Raw genomic sequence first — 27,821 nt, 5'->3', positions numbered from 1 at the left:
TTCATGTTTCACAACTTTAATAGAATATTCTATCTATTCTGTACAAATTGAAAACACTGTATTAAGTTACAAATGTGTAAGGTAAGGCTGGAGCACTCTACATGCCTGGTCACAGTGTTGATACAGCTGCTATTCAACTGCTGCCAGTGGTTGGCAATGGATGCTGAAACTAGAAACATGTACCTGAAGTGCCGCACAACAACAAAAGGTAGTTTTGAAGACTTCAGAGCTTTAAGAAAACAAATTGTGGAATGGAATAATTTCAGTGTTGCAAGTAAGACACCAAAACTTCAGATTTATTGAACTGAATTTTGTTAAACTTCCGTGTTCATAGTGAAAGGTCCTTCCATGCTGGACACTAAGCAATAAGACTACTGGAAATTTTCTGGTTCTTTGGCTGCAACCCACTTCCATTGACAGCAAGTTTGGCCTTTACATTTTGATCTTCATCCAGAAGAGTTGTCATTTTGATAAGAGTTCGTTTCTTCTGTCTAGACTACTACATTGAGACCAATTCAAATCATTTGTTGTACAAGTACCCATATTTTATGCAAAACAGGAAGAATATTTTCAAGTATATTAAAAACTATTAAAAAGCACTAATTCTGTCAAAGTACTTACAAACATGAATAAATAAATAGTAAGATGAACAACTAAGTCTCAAATATGACACCCCCTTCAATGAAGTAAAATTACTTCAATTGGTTTTACTGAGATAATAAATATGACATTTAAAGCTGCTCAAGCACTAGTTCAATTTGTAGGTTGCAAGAAACATTAAAAAAAGGGGGGAAGGGAACTAGCAAAGAGTTCATATTGCTCTATCCGTTTCAGCTACCATACACGTAATCCATTTACTTTAGCTTCTCAGCACATTGCTATTCCACAATTTTCAAGGTTTTAACAAGAAAATGGATAATCTTCGCTTGGTAGTCTGGACTATTCCCCTATGCATAGGGCAAAAGGCTCTAAAGGCCTACTGACATACTTAGCTACAGTGTACCAACGGCTGTAGAGTGTGCTTTATTTAAACCTCTTATTTCCCAAATGCATTGAAGTTGCCACTGTACATGTTAAGCAATAAAAGAAAAGTTAGTGAAAATCATGCATCTTAAAACAAATTAATTTTAAGCATTGTTAATAAGATTGTGCTGCAGCGATGAAGTATCCTGAACTGCAGGCCAGGTATCCAAGTATTTGTTACAAGTTGTTCAAATATCACTTTGAAGTGGTATTTCCTTATTACTGTTGTTTGCATTCAGCAGGTTGGCTGGAATCTTTCTGTATAAATGGAAAAAGAAAAAAACAGTTAAAAATCAAAATGGCATACAATAAATAAAATACTTCAATGAATAAAATAAATTGTCTATGCAGTTTTAAGCTAGCTAGAGAACATTAACATATAAGGCAAGCTACATGTAAACTTGGGTTAGATCATAAAGGCCTCAGCAGCAGTGCTTTTTTTTTTTTTTAATTCCTTCCAACTGCTTGGTACCTCATACTATTTTTTAATCTGTATTTGCATTCTCTAAACTCCATCCAGTAGGCTGAGGTTCAAACAAACCAGAAAACAAGTGATTTTTCTACTCCCCCATCCAAAGGCTCAGTTTGACTTTCAGTTCATGTTAAACCGTCTAACAATAAACTGGCACCTCCTCACCAACTTGGAGGAGGGACAAAGGCAGTGAAGTCAGGCTGCTTATTTTTGCAGCATGATTGAGTTTTTACTTGCTCTTTCTGCAAAGGCGATAAAAATGTAATTAGCGTGTTGATTTGGTGTAGGTTCTGCATCACCAGTATGCAACTATTCAATAGTTTAACACTGGGCAAGAAGTCCATATGTTAATCTGAGTATGCAAAAGCAGAAACACCTTCATTAGGGAGTAAAACTATTTCCCCTCTGGCAAAAGGAAGTGTATTTGGGAAAGAACAAGTACTCCAACAGCTAAGAACTTCAGGTTTTACACTGTACATCTTGCTTGGTTTTTGCTGTTGTAAAAGTGTTCTTAGAAAGCAGAAGAATTTACTCGTATTTCCTGTTCGCTTCTCCCTTTACTGTTCTTATTATAGTTTATTATAAACAAAATCTAAGTCACAGAAACCTGCTGAATTCTAGTAAAGAAAAATAAAACTATAAAATATGACACCTTGAATGCCACCAACTGCAAAATAAGTTGTTTCTGGGTAACCATCCTAAAGAGGAACTTTTTAATGATGCAAAAGAAGCAGACATGCAAGAGTTCATCATGCATAAAGCGACCAAAAGCTAAGACAATTTAAGCACTGTGCTTGTAGAAGAGGAGTAAGAGATGCAACTAAGATACTTTATCAGAAAGTTTGTCCTGAAGAAGCTATTCTAAACCCAGACAATTATTCCCTTCACCACCTAAACCGTATAGGGCTAGAGGTCACCATCATTCCCACTGGAAGTCTAGATTGCAGCCTAATTTTGTCTTTTTTGCACAGATATGCTAGAAATGTTCCAGACTCCTTCCTTGTCATTTTCCTCCCCCAGTGCATCTGGCTAACTTCAACTCTGTACTTTCTCATCTGCCTGAGTTCCCAAAAAACATGAACTCATTTGCACTGATCCAGCACTGAATGCAGCATGAATATCCTTCTTTTCAAGAAGAAAAGTTTGCACAAAGGTATTCTTTCTCAAAAAAATCTGACTGCCACTGCTAATTGCTGCATGCTAGTCATTTCCACTAGAGGCAGGCAACAAACACCCAGCATTTTTTAACCAAGAAGTTATTCAGAAATGCCTTTTTCTTACAGCTACTTTGTATTTGAATGTGGCAATAGAGTAGTGCATAGCACCACACAGCCTCTGGCTAAGAGCTGTAATCAAGTAACAAACCAATTATTTACAAACTACTTCAAAAGCTTTTCATCTCCCTCCATCCCTTCCTTTCTACTCACCTGTAATAGGAAATCAGACTCATTTAGGTTGACCATTGCAACCATTTTGGCCAAATTTTAATGGCCAACTAAAACCCTTATATTTGCTAATAAATTTCATCTCTTCTCCATACTTGTCTTTATTTCTGTGTAAGCGTTTAAATTGTGTGATTAAAACCTGCATCACAGGACCTACAAAGTTCCTTTTTAAGGATCTTTCAGTGTTGACTACAGCTCTCATATAAAAAAAATATACAATTTAAGAGGCCGTCAGGTACAAGTCAGTTGTTGGAAGCTTTCAAGAAAAAATATCAGTATTTTATACTACTTTTGGCTTATAGTTGAGGGCATATCTATCTTGACAATACACATTAACTGTTTAAGCTGGGCATAAGTAACAAAGTAGTATCTCAGATCAAGTTTCCAACATAATCATTTTGCTTCCCCTACTGCAGTAGCACAGCACTACTCCCACTGAGCCAGCCAGCATGAGTTCCACATTGCCTGCATTTACCTGTCAGCCTCACACCTCAGGATTAGACAGTGAGATGCAATGGCACAGGTTGATGACTACGCTTTTCTTCAAAAGTTACCGTTTCCCCATCAGACACATGAAAGCTGAAATTTAATTTTTGGCCTGTAACAGCTCCTGAAAGGTCCAGGTCCTAGGTTGTAAGTGATTGAGATACTACATCCATACTCCCTCAGGCATGGCTGTTAGTTTGAGCTTGCTCTTCCCATGCTGCCCAGATTGCTGGTGACATTTGGACAGACAACCACTACCAAAATTCACTTAGCAGCTTTGAACAGACCCTGCTCTATTTCCTCCACAGTAGCAAGATTTCCATTCACGCTACATTTTCCTAAATTAACTTTCAAAGGTATCTTAAAAATGTTGGTGAAGTGTGTCAGCAAGGCAACGAAGACCAAAAAGGAAAGACTAGAACTAGCAAAGATGGAGGAATTTTATCTCATTTTAAAATAAATATATCAGTAAACAAGCTGAGATTCACCATTATTGCTACAGAGCCAAATAAGAATTCTTGTTGTCTTGAAGAAATTCTCTATATAAGTCCTGAGCAATGACTTAAATTCACATGAACTGTGGCAGAACTTTTTACTTTAATGTTTTTAAGGCAATTATTTCAGAACATTTACTTATGCTATGCAAGCAGCGGTTTAAACTGCTCTAAGGCCTTGATTCCAGCTTGAGAAACTGTTCCAATCGAGATACACAAGCTAAGTGAGACTCCCACTTACTCTTAAGCTTATTAATTTTTAACTCCTTCATTAACAAGTATCTATATGTAAAGCTTGTGTGTCACTGCTTCTTGTTTATAGCACCACTTGTTTGAAACAGAAAAAATAAATTAATACTCCTGCTACAATGGACCTCAACATTTTTCTTCTGGGATTTAATTACCCAGGAGATAAATGCAAGAAGCTTCAGCTAATTAGCCTATATACAGACCACTTCTTCAGACATCAGCAACCAGATCAGCTGAACTGTATCAACTGCTTATGGACAGAGGACATGCATTGAATTTCATGAGGAAGTTTCACCTAAAATTTGCAGGATGAGAGGGCTAAAATGGAAAAAGAAAAGCAGGTCTGAAGTAGTATGAATCTCTCTCCACAAACTGCTTCCATAGCTTTCATACACACAGCCCACTGCTTCCCTTCCAGCCATCCAATTAATTTGGTGTCCTAGAGAACGGGGGTATACATCCAAAGTACCCATGGCATTTACCTTTCAAGCCAGATCTTTTTTTTTTTGCGTAAAGTTATTATTAAAAAAAGAGACACTGAACTCCTTTTAATCTTCACTGTTTAAACAGATTAGGCAGGATATATTCCTAGCTGAATAAAAGAAAAATCAAGCCTTCACCTCCTTACTTTTACAGATCACTTTGGGAAGCTTCTTTTACACAAGCATTCCATCTGCTAAAGCAGCCGTGCAGGCACAAGCAGCCCATCTAGATCTTTGACTCCCAAACACACTTGGCTGCCAACAACCGTGGGATCAACGCAGTCAGTAGGCACTAAAGCCGATGCCTTTCTAGCACACAAGGAAGAAAGCCTTTCAATATTTCAAGTGTTCTTAGCATGAAATAAACTCCAGTTAGGAGTCAGAGATAAAGCTTATCTTTGTTCCTTTTCTAACATATGTTCTTGAGAAAAAAAAGCAAGGAGATCAAACAGACGCGGGAAACAAATTCACAGCTAACTGGAGCTAAGCAAGCATGAGGTCTGAACTGCTTTCTCCGCAAACGGAGAAAACCCTACAAAAGGTTCTGAAAATAAATTCACTGCTGACAAGCCCTTCAGCCACTGTTACTTGAAAGACATACTAAGCACCCTGAAGCAGGAGTAGTCTCTCTCTAACAGCAGATTTTTAGCTCATAATTGAAACTGGTGTTCTGCATTACCCAGTCAACTAATTCTCTATTCAAGCATAGTATCAGTTACATGAAAAAGGCAGTTAAACAACAGGGCATGCAAGCACAGAAAAATACACTTGTCAAAATAAGCTACATTATATTGACATCTTCTGAAGCTACTTTCAATCATATGACTGCTCAGTCTTCCAAAGCCACAACTTACACATAGCACAGCATTATGTCTTTTGTATAATGATACTGACCTGGTTCTAACTGAACAACTCAAATGTACTTTAATCTGTCAGGAGTGTGAGGGAGGAAGGAGGAAGAGGTGACAAAGCAAAGAGAAAAGTGTTGACATTTATCAAGCAAATGAAGTACAACAATAAAGGAGGAGGTAACATGGAAGTGACTGAAGAGGCAAAACTGGGTATGAAACAAAAACAGAGTAAAGGACCATTATTTTTGCGTACACAAAAAGGAAAACTATTCTAGATATAACACAAGAGAAGGGGGAAACTGAAAGGCAAAGAAGGGCAGTGGATGAGGAGAGACAGATCCAGTAAACACAGGCAGCAATGGAAGACAGAATTAGGGGGCATGACCTTTAAAAGGCAAAACCAGAATTCCAAGTTTACTTGAAAAACTGAAGACAGTGGCTAACGATTTTTAATTGTAATAAGGGAAGACAGTTGCGTAAGACTGCAGCAGCATGACATATAAGCTGTCATGACAAATGAATGTTCTACTACAGCACGTGAATAAACAGTGCAAGTACGTTGAGACAGGGTGGTTGGCTTTTCAAAGCACATCAGATTGGAAATAAACACAGCTTAAGTGAATTGAACAAGGAAGAGCAATGCTTATGAGGGGAAGAAAAGAACTAAGAAGAATATAGCTTCACGTAAGTAACAAAGAAAAACACAGAAGCCTAGAATACAGGAAAAGAAGCATGGAGCTTGTTGCAGGCAGTGTTCTCTGTGAAGCATGGGAAGAAAGGTGAGAGACAGTATACAATAGAAGGACTTTCTTTCCTTTTAAATAAAAGGAGAAAAATGAGCAGGAGAACAAAACCTACTCAGAAGCATGAGTGCTTAAGAAAAGGCCTCTTCAGAGCAACCGACTGAACTTGTCAGGCAGTGTAAGAATGAATGTTGGAAAGGACATACCAATAAGTCAATGACTTACAAGAGTTCTCAAGGAGAGCAGAGGAGATATTTAGGAATTTGCAAGTATGCTAGAAACAGTAAAGAGGTGCAACATCAAATCACAAACAAGGAAAAATGAAGTCTGACAAGTCTCAGTATCTTTTATCACGTGTACAGAAAATAGCTTGACTGCTACAAAAGCAAAGCAGAAGTTGTGCCAGGAAGGCAAAGAGGTCATTCTGAAAAATCTACTTTCATTATATGATTTAAAGGCATCAATCTCTGTATGCATATCTTTTTCTGAGCTACTAATAAAAACTAAACCCTGAAGTCCCCATTCCCCATTTTCTTTTCCCCATACAAGGAAAACAAAAATCAAAAGACTAGCAAACAAACTACATTGCATGGCTACAATGGGACTTCTTGGAAGTTAGGTATGAATGGAATTCCACCTTACCTAGAAATGTATGAATGATAAACAGACTTAAATTACACCTAAATGGGAAAAAATTGAAAGGAACTGTCAGCATGAATGAAAAGTGAAATGTACAAAATAATACAGGAGGCAACAGCTATAACCTTCCAAGGTACTAGAAGTTCTTTCTAAAGAATAATAGATTTCACACTTCTGCCATTAAAAGGATCTTACTTAGCATGAATGTACTTTGACTCAGAACTAACATTTTGTTTCTCAGCTGTCCCACCTTTTCCCATTACAGGTACACTACTGCATTTTGATCCTTCAGAACAGAGTAAGAACATTCGTTTCTGTCATACGAATCCTGTTTGATCAATCTTTCCTCACGACAGACTTTCTTTACAGCAGTTCTCAATACAGAAAAGTAAGCTCAAATCTTGATATGGAGACAAAAAACATGTACTAACAATACAATGTATATTAACTACATAAGTCAGAAAAGTGACACGTTAAGCTGCTGTAAGACTTTCATCCACAGATCAAGTAGTTTTGCATACCTTTCACTTTTTCATCTGTGCCGTTAGAAAAGATTAAAAGTTGATGTTTTAAGAACTAAATAAGTACAAGTCTTTGTTATCATTGTCCTGGCTTCACTAAATATAAGTATTAACTTTAATATAACTGAAGGATTGAAAAATACCTATCAGAAGGAACACTAGGCCTTAGGCTGAGTTTTAAAACAGGTCACACAACGTTTAAAAGTCAAAAGGTGGGGACTAACTTTTTGAATCCTAGCTGAGCACGGACACGTGGAGTCCAACCTGCAGCCATTATAACAACTAAAAAGAACAATTCTAACAAAGAAAGTAAATAAATGAAAACTAGTTGAGACTTGTCAGACTAATTCCAAGTTGAAGTCCAACCACAGAAAAATATCTGAAATAAGACCTTTCTAAAGGAAGATAGATATACTTATTACACAGAGGTGTCGCTAAGAGGTAAAAGGCAGAAAGTTAAGAAATTACCTTAATTTATATTTATCCAAACTTAAATTTCTCTTTTAAGAGCAATTTAAGTACTGAGGAAGACAAAAACACTGCAGTCAGGAGGTAGGCTTTTTTTTTTTTAAAAAACAATTTGTTAATATTTTCAAACTGCTATAATCTTAATTATATTGCTCAGGGTTATAGTGTGTACTACATATAAACATACTAACATCCTTACCTTAGCATCACTCTCTGCATCTTCCTCCTCTTCTCCCTCCTCTTCCCCCTCCAACTCCTATGACAAAATAGAGATAAACTAACAGAAATTAAAACAGGTTAAAAGTGCAACTTTTTGCAATGGAGAAAAAACAAAATAGCAAGTATTACCACTGTATTCCAGAGTGTTTCAGCAGTCAACATTAAAACTACTTTGGCTTGATTAAAAGAATTCAGCATCTTCTAGATCTTAAAGCAAAATCTTTAAAAGAAGATTGAAAACACAAGATTTACAAGATTCAGCATGACTTAAGGAAACTTTCCTACATAAGTCGCTGCAGTCTCCTAGCGGTTTTTGAAGTTCTACCTGATGCATTATTTGGAATTTTGCAGTTCTGGTAAGCACTATCTGTGTCTAACTTTGTTCTTTTTCACCTCCAAGAGTCTCTCCATTTATTTGGACTACTGTGGACAGACTAGGTATTCCTCTACAGGGTTTAGCAGTATTTTTGTACTGTTGTACACATGCCTATATCCAAGTAGTAGTATCTGGCACTGTACAGATTAAAAATATATGTACATTTCTATCACGATCCAGCTTAAAAATATAAATGTTTAGTCCTCAATAGCCTAGGCCCAGAAGTCTGTATTACAACTTGCAAAGAGAAAAGCAACTGCAGTCTGAAAGCTGCCAGCTCCTATCAGACCACCAGCTCAGTAACTTCTAATGCACTCTACTCTGGTGAGCTTGATGACATTCAGGTATGTACCTTTAACCAATCAGCAAGAACAACACAGCAAACATAGTAAACTAAAAGTGTAATTACCTGTCAAGGATATTAGTTTATTCAAGTGTGGTATCATTTAGTGGTTTTGTGCAAAACCTTTCATGGTATGCTTGTATTCATACAACACTGCAGTAAACGGACCAGAGCTCTTGGCATACTAGAACTTTCACTCTAAATTGAACCTTTAACCCTAACAGTTGCTCTCTCTCCTTTTTTTTGAGCTTGGTATTTGGCAATAACCAGTCTTAAGACATATGACAACTACAAACTGAAAACCAAATTTCATTACCACCTAAGTAATAGGTATTAGAAAAAACTGAAGGGTCTTATCATGCAGCACTCAAGAAAAGCTTCTGCCTAATTAATTTTGACTTGTGACAGAAAGTAGCTCCCAAAATACTAGGAGAACCCTAGGTTAAGTGCTCTTACAGGAAGTAGTTTTTTTTCTGAAGACAAGTAACAGACAGATTTTACAACTCAGAAATGCTGAACTCTTTAGGAAGGAAGTACCATACACAATTTCAGGACTGGAATACAGTAGGTAATTAGTTATCTACAAAAGATGTAGTATGCATCTCACCTCCTCTTCACCTTCTTCACCTTCTTCAAACTGCAAAACAAGACCAAGAAGTTTTATCAACTCTGCTAATATTTGCATAAAATCTCTGCAGTCACAGTTCTAGCACACTGAAACGCAGTACTGGAAACTAAGCCCCTTCCAGAAGGGAACATTAGCAGCTCACAATACATTGAATGGTTATTTCCTGTTCCCAAGTAATAGGAATCTCTTCAGATTTTGTTATTCTCACATGATTAATACTACATACTAGTCTAATCAGAAAAGTAAGAGAGCGTGCTTCTAGGTACATGGTGACTAATAAAATGCTGATGGGCATACATACATTATCATCATCCTCTATAGCCTCCCCAGTGAAATAAAGCACAGCACGAGGGACTATCCTTTCACGGAAGAAGTGACCAATTTCAAAATCTGCTGCTAAAGTAAATTCAGAATCTTCATCCTGTAAAGCAAATCAGTTTGAAATAATTTTGTTCACTCCTCTGTAGCACATCACATTTTTTTTAAATTGAAAAAGAAAAATTACAGGTTTGAGAAACACACCATCAACCCTTCTGGTGACCTGTACTTAATTTTGTAACAATAAAAGAAATATTGCAAGGCTAAATCCAGATTTGCTAAACTGCCATTTAAAAAAATTTCTACCATCTATGTACAGGCTACTGGCCTGCTAAAAAACGCATTCTATTAAAAATAAAGCTCACATTGACTTTGCTGGCCCTGACACCTGATGCAGCAGAAGGGTTCAGACTGCTTCAAACTTCTGTGAAGAGCGGGTTACCAGTTGTGTGACTAGAAAAAGTTATGATTTTTTCCCCAACAGTGACAGTTATAGATGTATCTTATCAAGATGACATGCAACAGCAAAACACCACAGGATTTAAAGAAATCAACAGTATAATCAACAGTATCTTTCAGTTTATCAAGGTAAAGCTCAACTCCAGCAACAGCAAAAATAACTAAGATATGCACAACTATTAAAGAATCTGAATAGTTGGCATAGAGATGGTGAAGAAAAAACAGCGAAGAACAGTTGTGCCATTTCAGAAACAAACTTACCAATGACTCTCCATCACCAGATACTGCAAGAAAGAAAAGACAGTAAATTCAAGTAAAGTTTGAATATTGACATATAAATACATAATATAGAAACATAATATAAAAACCTTCTCATACCAGGAAGCATTGGGATGATTAAAGACTTCAAAAGGTAACTCTTAAAACTTTTAAAGTCAATTCAGATCCATCTTAAAATCAAATCCATACAAACTGTACCTGCAAAGACTGTGCTGTGATAAAGGCACCAAAGCTGCCATATAGCAGCCTCATATAGCAACACACCTTATTTCTGCATTAATTCTGTAATTACAGTAATTTTATTTTGCTAGACCACCATAAACCTTCCTCCCTTCTCTTCAAACACAGATGCTACCAAGTAAACTTATCTTTCATCAGGAATTTACAAAATATTTTGAGAAAAGGCCTAGTGCTGCATCCAGGACAGACTAAATCAAAATGCAGTCACAAAAGTGCTTGGCAGAATTAAGGAACAGTGTCATGTTTTTTTTTTTTTTTTTTAAAAACAGAAAATCCTAGTTTCTCCTTTCATCAAGTGTCATAGGTTTTGTCATCCTACTGTGAAATACATGATTTGGTTCTGACTGTTCTCAAGTTGAAAATGCAAGTATTAACTGCCAGCATATGTCATAGCCTTGAGCCTTCTTAAACAGCAACCTCAAGAATTTGTCCTTTACATATATAAAAAGCCAGTATAAAACCATCACAAGGCAAACTAGTCACTATCCCTTTCTCAAAACAGCATCTACATTACATTCCATGTGTAACAAAGTAAGAGAAACTAACAACTGCTTAAGTTAAAGGACGTTTTCATACTAGACAAATTAACTTTGGAATTACTTATCACTTGTTTCATTCCTGTGCAAACAGGGATTTGCAATATGATTACATGGGGCATAAAAGCCTACCACTAAATCAAGACCTAATGTCAGTTTTGTTTAGTACATCTCTAAAGTCCAAAGTAAACAGCTTCTTTCATCTGTATTTGAAAAAGAGTACAACGGGAGATGTATCAAAAATATAATGTTCTTCGGAATACACTTAAATTGCTTTAAGTATGTAAGTACACAGCTAGCATTAGATAAACCAGGAAAATTAGGAAGGTATATGGAGCGTCACAGATCACTAACGAATCACGGAAGAAACTGCAGAAAGTTCCAACGCTCAACACAAAGGTTTAAATGAAACCAACACTCTGGAACTTTGACCAGAACTGGAAGAGTCCTTCACATGTTAAAAACCTCAAATTGATGCATGGAGCCATCCTGTGGTAAAACAAGTCAACTTCTTTAGGAGATTCTACAAGAGACTCCACATACAAGGAATACTGTTTACACAGCACACCTAATTGCCAAATTCCACAGAATAACCCCAAACCAAAGTGATCTGCTTTGATGGGCTGCAGTTTGCCACCTTCCTCCAGTAAGAAGGCTAAATATACAATGCAGTAAATACAGTTTATAGACTTAAGCTGTATTTACATATAAAACACACTGCATTTTAAGAATCCTACATTCTCAGTTTCCAAGCTTACCCTTTATTGGGTTGAAGAAGTTAAAAAAAGAATCATTAGGTACTTGTTTAGTAATCGTCCGAACTGTGCCTCGACCCTTGTGTTTCTGTTTTTTCTTGATTGTTTTAACCGTAACATTTTTTCCTTTCTTCCAGTCAATAGTACACCTAAAGACAACATGTAGGAAACAGCATTTTAATGCAACACATCAATGGAAATAAAGAACTGAGCGCTGAAGCAACAAAGTAAAGATGGTTTCCAGTTTTCTAGTTAAAGCTACTTTTACACACACTGGCATCTTAATCTACTTGACAAGATATTTAGGATGCATCATACTGCTAGAGACTATGTACTATGTGTATGCTGGATATACCAAATAACCAAATACTTCCCTTAACGGAAAACCTAAACAGGCCATCTTCTCAGCACTATCACTGCCCCCACCCCACCCATGCTTTAACACCTCTTTGGCCCAATTACTAGAGTTTTGTAACTGAGGATGTGATTAAGCTAATCCACAACACCTCAACAGTTAAGAACAATTCTTCTGACAGCCAGGCCAGAGGAAAACAATACACAATTTATCCTCACTGCAGGCCAAGGCAGTGTCCAGTTACCCTGAGAAGCGCAAAAAGAGCGGCCAGGGAGAGGCGCACTAGCTCTCCAAAGAACAGTGTGCTCAGACTGACTTGGCAGTAAGATATATCAAGCCGGAAATAACGAACTTCTTGGATCCTTTCTGCTACTGTGCAAACTGGCACATTACCTCAGTTAAGAGTCATTCTCCATGTACCTACAGTTTTACCCCAAACTGCATGTGGCAAAGAGTAACTGGTAAACACAGACAGTTCTCTTCTAATATGAGGGGGAAAAAAATTAGAGCCAAGCAGGGTGTCAAAGTATATATAGCATTTTGTTTAACTGAAGTTATTGTCAAGATGGACTAACCTTTCACTTAGGTGTGAGTTTCACTAAACATACAAGATGTTTTGCCTCAATGCAATCAAACATTCAATTCAAAAAGCTAACAGCACTAAATGCCAAAAGATTTTGAGGTTGTCAGGGTACCTTCAAAAGAGCAAGTATATGGCATTTCCTCAGTGTTAAGTTTTGTGAGGGGAAAAATAAAAACACAGGGAAAAAAATCTTTTTAAACAGAAAAAAAACAGGAAGAAAGGGAAAAAAAGGAAAAAACAAGGAAGCTGCATTCTGAATACATTCAGAGATACACAGCCAAGACTAACAGAAACAAAATACACAGCCAACACATTCCGGGCTGAGAGAACAGATCACACATATGACCACTTCCTGCCAGATTCTGAAGTATTGCTGGAATAAAAATTGCTGAGATGGGCACAAGTCCAATACACTCTAAAGCTACCTATCAGAGTGACTATTGGGGCTGTGAAATAAATTAAAATGAATTTACCCTGTTATCTGGAAGTTAAAGGCTTGTTACCTCATTGATCTATTTTAACTTGAAAGGCACAGGAATACAAATGCACTCCACATTTGTGTATACATACATATATATACACACATACAAACACACTTCTGCATGCTGAGGCTAAGATCACCATCCTTGTAAACATTCCCAGTTTAAGACAGCAACATCTTTATCTTCATTCATCACCACAGTCAGGAAAAAAAAACAGCATCTTGAAGACATCGACTAGTACTTCAAAAGGTTTTTTGAATTTCGAGTTTTCCTTACCCCTCACAATCAACTATTTCGGGTCCTTCAAATGAAAAGGGATCCGTCTTGTCTGGCTCCGACTTCATCTTGTAGGTTTTTGTCAGGACTGTATTAGAAAAGTAGTCATTGGGTCCAAAGTGGAACTCTAATGAGAAAGACTAGAAGAAAGTTCCATTACAGTTTTATGTTAACACTGATTTTTTATCTTTGAAATAGTGAATCAGCAGAATCACCATTAATCAAACTCTGAACACAGGAAAAAAGAATGACTTGACAGTGAACGTATCTTTCACTGTAGCAGAATCAGGAAATTGAGAAAAGTCTTTGTTTCATATTCTGTGGAAGCCTATTCTTCATTCCTTGGCCAAGGATGATGCAGCTGTTGTTCTGGAAGTCACTCTGGCTTCACAGTAACACCATTGGGCTCTGCTCTGCCCCCAGCTCTGAGCAGTTAATGCTATCACATTTCAAGTCTAAAACAAACATTTTTAATTTAAAAAATATTTTTCAGGACTCTGTATTTAAATAGTACACTCCACCATGAGCCAGACTGTTTATTTAATAATATAAAGTCCTGGAAAAGAACCCTGACTTCATAAACTGAAGCCTGACATTACACATTTTAACTGCTTGCAGCCTGAAGCAGGTGTTTCTGATCACATGCTCATGATCATTCCTCATGTGGCACCTGAAAATTGTTATCAGAAATTCAGCAACTTAGGTGGAGAACAAAAAGCTCCAGCTAGGGAGAACCATTGCATACACAACACATCAGCTTTCAAATCTGTAAAGCTTTCAAAAACTGATCACACAAAGCTATACAAGCCTACTTCTCACTCAGGATCAGCTATGAACTAAAGGTTCATAAAGGTGTTTTTTTTCCAGCAGCATTACTTTCATTACTTGAAGCAGAGGTAGAAGGAGGAAGACCGTTTAGGCAGGTCAATTCTCCTACAGCACAGAAGGGCTGAAAGTCAAAAGCTCCAGCATCACCAAAACTACTGCATAGGCGCAGCATGCCCCATTACTTAAAATATTTTATTTACTACCCTGGCAACATGCCATAAGACCTAGATCTCGTGCACATGCAAAACAGATGAGCTAAGCGCAAAAATCACTAGCCTCAGTAGCCTTACAGAGCACATTGCAGAGCTCGTGAATCTACTTCCCCAGCACTCTTCAGCCATAGGCCAGAAAATGGTCTCTTATAACCCAAGACCTTCTTGTCCTCTTTGAAAGTCTACCATGTGAAGACAGACAAGTATCTCCAGGGACAGCAGTCTGTTCATCAAAGACATACATCCCTCACTCATCTCCCAGAGGCCCCTTAGTTTTCCCTCACCATCTGCTTTCTCTGACCACATGGATCTCCTCACATGACAGAAATCTGGAAGGACAGAAGTCACAGAGAGATGGGTTTGGGGGCAGCAGAAACCTTCAAAACCTAACCTGCTTGCATATTAAGGAGAGGAGGCTACTGGGAACCAGTTGTGAGGTGAAATATTTGTGTCAGCTTTCCATAGCCTATTCTAGCTTTACGTCCATTTTAAAAGAAATTCAAAACATCCAGCATGGTTTGGAGGTATTCTTCAGCTAGGACAAATCCCTCTCTGGCACACATGCTCAGGGGAAGAGTCAAACTTCGCTTATCCACCACCAGTGACTAACACTCTCATACCCAAATAATCCCACAAAACATCACCAGGATAAGTAACCATTGGCATTACTTAGCAGGCAGCATCCCAGGGACTTGCAATACAAACTTATCTGCAAAGACAGCATTTCAGTATTACTTTTTAAATCTGCTAATTATGAGACAAAAGTTTCAAGGCCTATGTGAAGAGCTATAATAACCTCTCCAGTAGCCTTGAGGGTCTTTGCTTTTGATATCAGATTAGCTATGTAGTATGAATTTCTACAGTTTTCTTATGGATTAGAAGATACTCTTATGAAGTTCAAAAAAATAAGTGTCCTTATTTCAAGCTACTTAACTCATATCCATACTCATCATCCAGGTGTGAATGTGTTAGCAAGGGATCCTGATGTCCAAATTGATAGATATCTTATAAATTACATTTATGTAAGCACATGTAAGTTTATTCATTGATTATAAAAAAAAGCAAATAAGAAAAGGAATTGCTTAACTTTATGCAGATAAGTTTATATACAGGCTATAGCAAACAGCACTTTGGAAGCACCATTACTGTAACCAGGTAAATCTAGTTCTGAAGGACAGTAACTGCTGTTGTTAGGAATTTTCTGTTTTACCACTGATCTATTATAATTATTTTAGTTGCAAAACTTATTCCCCAGCAGAATTAGTGTTTTCGTTACACACCAGTGATTTGAACTTTTTGCATTACAAGGCTATCACCGCTGCTATAACTTTCAATAGTCAGAATTTCAGACAACATTCGCAAATAATTGGTAAACGGGTTTCACTGAAGTGGTTAGGAATACATCCTTTTGTTTCCAAATACAGAAGAGACAATTTGTCAGCCTTCCATTATTGGATTTCATGTTGCACTGGAATGGAACCTAATCACAGGAATATGCTGTCAAGAGGTTACGAACAGTGCGAGACAAGATACATCCACTGATGTCTTCAACTTAAGGTACTGTAAAACAAAGCCAAATGAGAACACACAACAATGTTGTAGTCAAAAACAATTATTCCCAAATTATCTGAATGCTACCAAATAGCTATGTTTCAGGATAAAAAAAACACTAACTTTTTATAGTACTTAACTTTGTACTTAATTCATTTTCTTCATAAAACTCACATCTCCTCCAGCCTTCACAATATTTAGGAACTTAACTTCCAATTTTTCCTGTCCATACTACCCCCCTTGCTGATTATCGGCTCAAGATTTTTGTACTAATAGAAGACAATGAGGGCTAAAAACTTCAGCTGTTAATAACCTTTAAAAGGTGTTTTGAGAAAGTCCTTTTATCTTTCTTAGAAGCTCTACAACGAAGCATCTCTTGCATTTTAGACTGTTTGTTATATGACTACAACTTCGTAAAACAAACCACCAAAAAAATACGCGGGGAAAAAAAGACAGAAGGATGAAGTTTAAAGAAAGAACGTGTAGGCTGGAATTCCATTCTTTCCCTGCCTCCCCCCAGAAGAAATCCAAGGAATACATATAGTCTGCATGAATTAAAAGTGCAACAGAACAATCTGGTTTTGACAAACACAGGATCTGCAAAAGGAACACTACAAAGAACTTGCATGAACATGAATGTTTCTGAAAAAAGGCAAAACTTAAATTACTTATTGGGTACACTTTAAGACGACCATCTAGTATTTTTTTTTTCCTATAGGCACCACACCCATTATCGTTGTTTTTGATTAATACTGAAGTCACATCTCTTCTTTTGTTGAAACACATTATGTGGGAAGTAGCACCCACAATTCACTCACAAAACAAAAGCAGCCATATAACTTTCACAGAAAGAGCAGATTATTTGGAATTTGAAATAGAAAATTAAAGCAATAACTGGCCAGAACTGAATCAGAATTGTAATCTAGAAACTACGTTAAAGATGAGGGGTGAAAAAGCAAAGGCTCAGGAAATCTGAACATTAAAAGCCAAAGCATAAAGATATAAGCCCAGAGAGAATCCCCCTATATATTCCAGCCAAACAGGATGTAATTAGAAGTTTGAACTGTTGCTCCCATCATTACTACAACCTTCATGAGAAACAACTAGGGAAAACTCACCATAGGCTGTCCAGGTTCAGAGAACTTAACTTTAATATCCTGCAGATGTTTTAAGATTGGTTCATCATATTCCTAAAAAGGAAAAAGCAATTTCTTATGGTGCAGGCAATATTTAAAAGACCGAAATTTTCACCTAGTTTGCTTGCTCAACCTGTTCTTAAGAATGAACTAAGCCTTGCAGTTATTTAAAGACTGCAGCTAAAGTTCAGATTTGGATCCAAATTTCTTAATCCTTGTTGCAAATACCACGTCAAACTCCCAAATCTCAATCACTAAGCCTTGTCTTCAGTAAATATTGTTACCATACTAGGCTTCATGAATGCTACTGAGAAGAAAAACTTAATTCAGGATATTTATTGCTGATGAGCTTTACAAAAAGACAGGCTTCAGAGATTTATTCTTTAATATCATTACAAGCAATTGATATAACTGAGAACTACATAGGATATTTAACATGAACTCAACCTATCCTCTATCTCCTGTAACTCAACCTATCCTGTACACATACAGTACCCTTGGAAAAAAAACTATAGACTAAGTTAATTACAAAGAAACAGCTGTTGTGAGCTGTAAATTTGCATTTTAATATCCACAGAGGTTGTTAACAAGATCATTTCTAAGAAAACCTGCATCCTGTTTAGCAGTTTTGGTCAGCTGTTCTGCTTATCACTCGCTTTTCAAAGAACCTTCAGGAATAGTGTTAGGGATTCTGAAGGCCCAGAGATTTGGTGTCACAATAGAATCATAGAACAGTTTGGGTTGGAAGGGACCTCTAAAGACCCATCTTGTCCAACCCCTTTGCCATGAGCAGGGACACCTTCCACAACATCAGGCTGCACAAAACCCCATCCAGCCTGGCTTTGAAAACTTCCAGGCATGGGGCATCCACAGCTTCTCTGGGCAGCCTGCTCCAGTGCCTCACCTACAGCTTGAATGAAGAACTTCTTCCAAATATCTGATCTAAATCTACCTTCTTTCAGTTTAAAGCCATTATCCCTTATCCTATTGCTGTACCCTAGTAAAAAGCCTCTACCTTTCTTATAAGCTCCCTTTAAGTATTGAAAGGCAGCAGTAAGATCTCCCTATAGCCTTCTTTTCTCCAGGCTACAGAACCCCAGATCTCTTAGCCTTTCATCAAGAGAAGTGCTCTAGCCCTCTGATCATTTCTGTAGCCCTCTTCTGGACCTGCTCTAACAGGTCCATATTTTCTCATGCTGGGAGCCCCACACTTTGCCCACCATGTCCATATTTTTTCATCCACCAGCACCCCAAGTCCTTCCCGACAGAACTGCTCTCAGTCCATGCTGATGTAATTACCCTGACCAAGGTGCAGCACAAGGTTCCAAGCGCTCACTAGTAACTGGGAAGAGTAGCAGCCATTTAACATGACAGAAGTTACTCTTATCATAAGGCAAACTTACCTGTACTAATTCACTTAGCATATCTACATTTCTAAAGATAGTAAACCAGAAGTCTGGAATTCCTTTGACATTTGTCTCTTCTGCTTCTGCTTTCTCTTCTATTACCACTGCATTTTTCAGATCTCCCTGTGAAACAAATACAGAAACAATTAAGAAATAAAAACACAACTTCAATATATTTCATAAACATAAGTAGATGTACAAAGCATGTCAACTCTGAAGCTGTTTTTAACGGACTTTTAAAACTCTGAATTTTCTCTGTAAATGACATTAATAGCCATGAGTTTCATTTACACAAATAAGCATATATACAATCAATTCAGATTTCCTTTCAATTAATTTGGAATTATTTTGTACAAAGTCCAAATAACCAAATGACAGCTGCAGTAATTTGACAAATAAAAAAGGAAAACACGTCCATCTTTACCACAAACAGAAAAAATACAAACGCATTTTTTTTGTATTCATCTCTCTCCTGTAGCCTCACGTGTCATTGACAGAATTCTACCTAAAAGTCTAAAATTAAGTTCTGCCCTCTGAAACTGTCCTATCTTCCCAATTTTGCAGGATAGTTAGCAAAGTTGATTTACCATGGTTACTTTTCATTATTAATATTGAACGAATAACTTTTTGCAATGCAGAACTCTGTACACATAACTGATGTCAAACGTCACCAAAACAAAATGACCAAGTTACTTCTCTAGCCCATGAAACAATGAGTTTGCAGTATGAATTAATCGTATTGCACCTTCGTATTTACACCACTAGAGAGCAGCAAATACACGAGTTCTTCTGAACAGCAGCTGCTTGGGCTACGGCTAGCCACTATGAAGCAGCATTTTACTTGCCATCTACACATGTTTCTGATCTATAATTGCATGGAATATTGCCAGTCAATGCTGCATTCACACAAAGCCTAAGAAACCTTTTAGCTTCCACACATTGAGTACTGTATCACGCTAAATCTCATGAGACTGGTCAAAACAAAGAATAATTTGCATTGTATATAAAACAGTATCCAAACAAAAAACAAAGGGAGATGTAACATGGGAAAAATGCAAGGAAAACCTGACAGAATGCCACACTTGTCACTCTAAGTAGGTCACTGTTCTTTAAAAGTAATAATAAATTAAAAAAATCAGTGAGTATCCACCTCCACAAAAAAAAAAAAACACAATAAAAAGCTAAAAGGCAGCCTACCCATTACATCATCCTTTGTAAAGCTAGATAGTTTCTACTCATTAGGGAGGGAAGAATCCACTAGCCAGCACACACTAGATTAGGTCAATTCTATTTTACAACTAAGACATATCTGTGTGCCTAGTTTATATTTCTGGACATTTAAGCTAAATTATGTCCCCCCAAAATAAAGAGAACAGGCAGACAAACAGCCAGCCTTTATTACCCTGGGGTTATCATGTAGCACTGGAATGGAACCCATTAACAGAATGATGCTGCTAACAGATTACGAACAGTGCAAACAAAAGCAAGAATTTGCTGAAGTTAAAAACTTGAAAAAAGCTAAACTGCCTTTAGAAGCTTTCACAGGACCTAAGGAACTGTTCATCACAGCCGCACATTACTGGTAAAACATTTTTCTCTCCAAAAGATCAATCTTCAATGGGAAATGCTGTACAAGAATTAACTTTGAAAATCTTACGCATCTCTAGTTCATTACCCAGTTTGTACTTACAGCTAGTTTTTCTTCTTCCTCATTTTCACTGTGCCACTCTGACTCTGCATCTGTGGGTTCAGCTTCTCCATTAATAAACTCTCTTCTCTATGATAGAAAAAAATAACTTTTTTCTCTGGACGAGCTACTGGCATAAGTAAAATTACACATATGCAAACAGAATTGACACAGCTGTAAGCAAACATTTATAGTCTTCTCACCTTATCAAAAAGAGGTTGATAGAGTGCTGCATATTTTCTCTCTAAATCATGTACTTCTTCATAGAATTTAGCTTCTATATGGGCACATTTCACCTGGAGTTGTTTCAAGGCATCAATTCTTCTTTTCACTGCTTTTGGTAAACTAAAGAATAAACAGTTCTTTAAGCTTAAAAGCTAGTTGCCTCACCATTATTTAACATTTCACTGTGAAATAGATTGCTTATAAGCTAAATGCAATTTTAATAGATTAAAAATTTTGCTAAATTAACTTTAAAAATTTAATTAAAATAGTCTCCCAGCTATGCTCAGTAAAGAAATAAAGGCAAAAGTTTCTGCTAAAGGCAACACTTTAAGTGTAAGCGTATCCTCCTTTCAAAAAGGAAACTTTAAACTAAGGCTAAAAGAGTAGCTTTACAGGTCCTGACCTTTCCACCACGTCCAGACAACAAATTTCATAGAAATCAGCACACCCTAACAGAATATGGATCAAAGGAAACAAGGTAGGATGGAAAAAAATATATTTCAAACTGAAATTATAGTAGCTAAGGAAAACACTAAACAGGGCAACATCTTGTTTTAAATTTCATGCAAGTAAATTAAAACTTGACTTTCTTCCTGATGTAGGCCACTGAATCACGGTTAAAGTCAACCATTTTACTTAACAGGTCATTTGCTCCAATTTCCTACCTTAATTATACGTAATATCATTCCATTATGCTTTCAGTCTTTCAAGAATTTTATTACGTGCTGTACTTACGTTTCAATGTAACTTGAAGGGGTAAGCGCTGTGTTGTCAAGTCGTTCCTGTAGAGCTGCCAGAACTTGTGGATTTTGCATCACTTGGTCTGCCAGCTTTTCTATGAAGACAGAAACCCATTCTTAAAACAAATCTGAATATATTTATAGCACTTACGTCATATTATGAGTCTTACTCTGTCACAACAAAAATACTTGCTATTTTCCATGTCTCTAATATCACTGCTATAGGGAACTAATAACTCAAAGTTACCTCAGGATCAGATTTAAGAAAGGTAAGAATGGATAATGATAGAAAATGCATTCTTCTCTTTAAAAATACATCAAATCTTTGTTTTCTGAAAATCAAATAACACATTGATGACATAAGCAGATTTCCTCTCTTCCCTTCTAAGAAGGTACAAAGTACAAGTTTCTATATCCTCCCTCTATACTAGCTCTAGTTCATAAGCCACATAAATTTGCAACAGAACCATCAGATTATATTTTCAAGACATTTGTAAAAGTGTTTCCCAGTTAGTCTTACTCTTGAAAATGTGTGACAAACTTGGTGAGCTTTGTACAACAAAACAAGATTGCACTATGAGCACTTCCTCGACAACTATTAGTTTTTATAATCAAGATACTTTTACAACTTATATGACTCCTCAAAAAGTCATCACAAGAGTTGGCAGAAGACTTTTCTGGATGTCACGCCTTCTGGTTAGGAGTTTAAAAGCCTCACTAATAAGACTCATGTGGCATTCCTAACATGCAGATGTTTGCTTTCCTGATCTTTCCATTCTTTCCCACCACTCTTCTCATCAGAGATGACACAACAACAACAACAAAAAAAATCTATAAGTTGCACAGCACACACTAACTTGATGAAACTTTTACATAGGTGTATTTTTTTCTTACTTTTTTTTATTAAAGAAGCTTCAATACAGAAGGCAATAGCTTTACACCACCTTTGTAGTGTTACCTACTAGTATGTACTTCTTACCTTTTTTGTCACTTGCATTTTTAGCAGCGTCCACAGAATCCGAAGCAGTATCTTCTGCTTTACTAGAAGAATTAAAAGCGTAACATTAGAAAAGCACCACTTCGTAAAAACATTAATATTTAAGAAAAAAAGTATACTGAGTTTTCAGTATTTATAAAACTTGACCTGTAGTAAACAAGTATGCCACTAGAAGACGTGCTTATGTCTTCAAGCTTTTCAAAACCTGAAGTTTGGATATGAAATTAATTCTCCTGTGATGAACAGGAAGCAAAAGATGGAAAAATAGCTACGTGACAGATTAATTAATCTCTTTAAGTGAATGTCTGGCCTTTGACCTGTACTGGGTCATCCTGGACAGGGAAGTGTTATTACTCACAAGTGAAAACACAAGATATCCTTTTAGTGTAAGTGATAAAAGAAAAACAACTAGAAAGAATACAGGTAAGGAAGCAATTTAAATGACTGCTCTAAGCTCTTTGGACTTAGTACAGTAAGTTGTTTTGACTAATAGGAAGAACAGTCACTTTGATTTTAAGAAAGAAACAACCCTGCCCTCCTCCCAGTGTCTTCCATCTCACTTCTTGTGCTGGGGAAAAAGAGGGCCCAGAATGAGTCAACAGCCAGCAAGACTTCCCTATGTTCCCTTCCTGTCTAGAGGTTGCAAAACACAGATTGGGTATTGCTGAAATTAATCTTACCTCAGATATAAAAGGAGAAAAAAACATTATACATGCAGGTGGGTATTATTAATTACTGGATAGGCCAACTTATCCAGCTTACCCTGATGCAGTGCAAGCACTGAAAGAGCAGCATCTCATATGTATTTACACCAGCTTAAGAGACGCTTATTTGTTCTAAAAATATTATAAAACTAGAAAATAAAGCAGTGCTTCTGCATGCTGAAATCATACAGAACGGAGAGACAGTGAAGATCAGTGCTCTCTTCACATCTTTACAGCATTTCAGCATGAACATGAAAAACTGAGTCAAGACAACACAACGCTAGTTACGTTAATCCCAAAACAGTTATTCTATAGCCAATACACTACATTCTCAGCTTCCAGCATGGTAAATGCGTGTTTTCTCCTTGCCGTAAAGAAATGCAGTCTAGCTACAGAAAATATTACTACCTTACTCTTATCCAAATTTGGTAATACCCTCTTCATTGAAAAAAAAAAGTTCACCCACAAGAAGACCAGATGAAGTCACCTGTAACTAGATTGAACTTCATGAAATCAGTCCAACATACCTGTTATCTGCCATCTGTGTGCCTGTTTCCACCTGCAAGTTGAAATACAGTGTTTAGAAATAATTTAACAGTAGCTTGCTTACCTCAACAGAAGGTGAAGATAAAATATGTAACAGTTTAAGACACAAAGATAAATAAACCTTTTTTTTTTTAAGAAAGTCATCATGCATACTCTCTTGCAGTAAAGTGAACAGCTCCCATAACATCCAATCCAAATGGGAACTTGTTCAATTTTTAAACAGTATGTTATGTGCTTTCATTTCATCCTTTTAGACTTTTTCCCTGTTATGTATTTCAGTTCATAACCTGCTTCTACCAGATCATAAGTCTTCATCCTAAGAGCACGTCAGTTTCCTAGACTGGTTCTGCATTCTTTTTAAAAAATTAAAGCTTGATGATGAAGAAATAAATATATTATTTTCTAATTCCTTGACAGTTCCACAATAAATAATGAATTTTTAATCTACGTATTACTATGCCTGATCTGGAAACAATGAAAGTTCAAACAAAGTACAACTTCGAAAAGACTTTTTTCTTATGTCACCTGGGCAGAAAAATGTCTCACTTGTCAGTCTAATCAGGGCTACTTTTGCGAATAGCTGCTTCTGCTGCACTATACAGCGTGACAACCTAAACATGCTACCAGATAAATAGAACCAAAACACGAGAGAGAATAAAATTGTTTATCCAAAAAGAATGTTTTTGACAGCAGCTGAAAGACTTCTCTACTCAACAGTTCACCAATTTGCCTTGAGTTTATTCACTGGGAGTGAAAAAAACAAAGAAAACATGGAAGCAGAAGTCCCAGCGTTCGCAGTGGCTGGAACAAAGCTTAACACAGGTACCCCAGCCCCCACGATCTGAACCAGCTCTCCAGAGACACCAGAGCCAGACTGCCTACCTTATTCCACTGTAACTTCTTTATTGGGTTGACGTACACAAGCCTATATGTCTATTTTAGTAGAAGTTCTTTTTTTTTCTCCTTCATTCCAGACATAGTAACCACTACATACTGTATAGATTATTTTACACTATCAAATTTCCAAGAAAACAGATATGGGTCTGCAAGTCAAGTTTAAGAACACAAAGAAGGTTCCATCATTCTTATGAGTCTGGTTTCTTAGAGCCTGTAACGCCTAGGCAGGCTGACCTTTAGCCAGGCTTCCAATAGACAGCTACTAGAGAAGAATGTAAGGACATCCAGAGTGACAGTCAGAGAAAGGGTAGCAGAGAATGCACACACTCCCCTACCTGGAAAAAGGAAATTCCTGCTCTAAGCTAGAAAAGGAACACTTTCACAAACAGACAGAAATGGAAAGCTAGGAGTACATGTTAGATTATTCCACAGGAAATATAGTTGCCTACAATCTATCAAAAAAAAGCAAAAAAAGCCAACAAAAAAACAACATGTGAGCTCACCATAGACCAGGAACAAACAAGAAAGCAAGCTCTTTTGACCATGTCTGTGTCAGCAACCCACTTTTTTTTTTTTCCCCTAAGCATAAAAAGAGAAAGTAGCAATGCGAGCAACCATGCCGTGGAGCAAAAGGAGAGAATTTTGCTATCTTATAGCTGAAGAAATAAAAGAGCAGACACTAGCCTTTCCTTCCACTGCATACAAAAAGCAGGGGAAAAAAAAGATGATTAGGAAGGTAAGAGAGCAAATTGACCTAATATCAGAGTTCAGCCAACACGTTACATGATCCTCGTCACTATTAGAGGAAGCAAGAGTAAGCAACTAAAAATGCAGACTCGCGTTACTTAAAAATTAGCCTCAAAGTCTTGTCCCTTCCAACACTGGCCCAGGGAAGGAGCCAATGGGAAAAATCCACTCCATGTACAAATCTTCTGCTCCATTGTTTGTGCTCTGTTTCCTGCAGGGAACTAACTATTTCTCAGCCCTGATGCTGAAGACAGGATTCTCATTCCTGTTTGGGAAGCACGAAGTAAAGCTCCCATAACTTGCATAATTTTTAAGTAGCAGCTGACTTAAGCTCCACTGGAACAGACGTCAATTAGGCATGTTCTGACAAGGGCCATTTACCTAAATAACATGTAATAAAATTGATAAGACATCATTCCCCTGTGCAAATACATACTTTCAGTCTGGTCTGCCTCTTCAAAGTTGTTCCTTTGGTAACTGAAAAATGAAAAGAAATAAACTGAACAATAAAGTAAAAGAAGCTTTTCCAAAAATAAAAAAAAGCTTGTGATTCCCAGTGGCATTACAACTCCCTTCTAATGGCTTAAATGTTGCAGATTACTAACAGGACTGTTCCATGAAAGCTGGTGGAGAGAGGCGAGGAGAAAGCAAGGTGATTTTAGACAGAAAGTTAAGTGCACAATTAACGGAAAAAGTACAGAAGCAAAGCACTGAGCTTTACTATTTATTGCCTTAGTTATCTTCCAAGCAAAAAAGCTTGTAGACAACAAAGTTTGTAGACAACAAAGACAAAAAAAAAAGCTACCAGAACTCAAGAAAAGAGCATTGTAGGATATTATCATCACTACCACCACCAATAAGAAGCCAAATTCATGTCTTACATCTTCTGGACAGTTCACCCTTTTCACATAACTAATACAGACAAGAAACTTATGGGAAGGAGGGGACTACATCAACGATCTGTCCCATAAATCAGTCTGCTGCAGTTTGTCTAGAACGAATGTCACATGGCACTAGGCACCTAAAAAAGCAGGAAACTAGACTCAGTGCACACTTCCAACAGTCTACAATAGCAAACGTTTATTATAAGGACAAGAAATATCCAGAAAGATGCAGCTTTAAAGCAAAAGCCTGTTTCTTTAATGGCAAGGAATACTCACAAACAAAAACATACACAGAATAATTTTTCTCTACTAAAAAAAGCCTACTTCTTGTTCTAAAAGCCTTCTAAACTTACGCAGCTAGAATATAAAACAAGAAACTACCGGACTTGTGAATTCACAGGAAGACTTCTACCCACAACTGTTACTGCTTTTGTAACTACAACAAATCAGAAGGGAAAGTTACAACTTCCATTTAGACCTGCTGGGATGCAACTCTGTGGGAAGCCACAAACATAATAGTCTCTGACACTTTCTGTAAGCAAAATTAGAAGTAATAATGAAAAAAACAGTCAAGAGGAAGAAACTCATTAACGTGCTCCACAAGCCCTGAACATCAGCAGCACTTATGCTCACCTTGAAAGCTGTACTGAGGGCACACTATTTTGACTTCATAAAAATGACTTTGCAAATAATTTTTAAGACGACTATACAAAAATCTGCCTAGTGGTTCTGGTTTCACCTCCAGAATTTACATACTTGCCTCTCTACCTGTAGAGGGGTGTTAAAGAAACAAACCAAACAAATCCCACGGAGAATGTGCTATTATGTGCGGCAGACAACCGATGCAACAGCAGAAAATTTTAAAGAGGCCCTCACTTGGAGGGCGGGAGCCTCGAAACGAAAAGAGAGCCCCAAAAAAGCACAGAGCACGCTAAGCGAACGGAAGATCCTGGATGAGGTCAAACGAAAGCACCACGCCTGACCTCAGCAGCGACGGGTTTGACTCGAGGCGAGGCAGAAGCGCTCCCCACCCCCCCAACCCTCCCTCCTCGTCCCCCCCCCCCCTCCGTTCCCGCAAGAGGCCGGGGGGAGGTCGAGCTCCCCGCAGCGCCCCCCGCTCGCTCAGCACCACGTCCCCGCGGCAGCATTAAGATGGTGCCGGGCCCCTCCCCGCAGGCAGCCCCGCCGCCGCCGGCCAGGCCCAGCCCCACCCCGCCCCACCTCAGGCCCTAACAGCCGCCGCACGCGAGCCCCGTCCCCGGCGAGCCCGGCCACTGGCCGGCGGCCTCCTGAGGGCCGGGAGCCGATGGCGGCGGCCCCGCCGCGCCCTCACCTGCCCGCGACCCCTCTCGGCGTCCCTCCCGCCCTCAGAGGTAGCACCAGCCGCCAGGCTCCTCGCAGGCTCGCTCGGGCTGCGCCGACCGCCAACAAAACCGCCTCCCGTTGGCCCTGAGCGCGGGCGCCTCCCTCAGTAAAAGCACCGCCGATTGGCCCCAGCGCCGCCGCGGCCGCGGCGCCGCACGCGGGACATGTTGACTA

General features: G+C 37.9%; 1 protein-coding gene across 9 annotated transcripts; it reads right to left on the bottom strand.

The window, feature by feature from the left end:
* On the bottom strand, window positions 1-27,821 carry NAP1L4 (nucleosome assembly protein 1 like 4). 9 transcript variants are annotated; one of them, XR_013952139.1, is made up of 17 exons: window positions 27,616-27,816; window positions 25,835-25,875; window positions 23,736-23,767; window positions 22,487-22,548; window positions 21,503-21,602; window positions 20,746-20,887; window positions 20,546-20,632; window positions 18,853-18,978; window positions 17,432-17,503; window positions 13,723-13,862; window positions 12,030-12,175; window positions 10,478-10,500; window positions 9,741-9,860; window positions 9,419-9,448; window positions 8,073-8,150; window positions 6,888-6,925; window positions 1-1,281 (listed from the first exon to the last, which is right to left on the bottom strand). XR_013952139.1 is itself a non-coding variant. In XM_080595210.1 (17 exons), exons 3-16 carry the CDS (start codon window positions 23,747-23,749, stop codon window positions 6,920-6,922), a joined length of 1,125 nt encoding a protein of 374 aa, XP_080451336.1. In that variant the 5' UTR covers window positions 23,750-23,767; window positions 25,835-25,875; window positions 27,616-27,820; the 3' UTR covers window positions 1-1,281; window positions 6,888-6,919. The 9 variants fall into 9 exon arrangements, 7 of the variants coding, with proteins under 7 accessions (XP_080451336.1, XP_080451337.1, XP_080451332.1 ...); XM_080595210.1 differs by having other exon boundaries at window positions 8,073-8,129; window positions 27,616-27,820; XM_080595211.1 differs by lacking the exon at window positions 27,616-27,816 and adding an exon at window positions 27,043-27,467 and having other exon boundaries at window positions 8,073-8,129.

The sequence above is a fragment of the Anser brachyrhynchus genome (genome assembly GCF_964034855.1).
Source record: "Anser brachyrhynchus genome assembly, chromosome: 5".
NCBI classification, from domain to species: domain Eukaryota; kingdom Metazoa; phylum Chordata; class Aves; order Anseriformes; family Anatidae; genus Anser; species Anser brachyrhynchus.
Note: the sequence above shows the minus strand (reverse complement) of the source record. Positions and strands in the feature narration are given on the sequence as shown.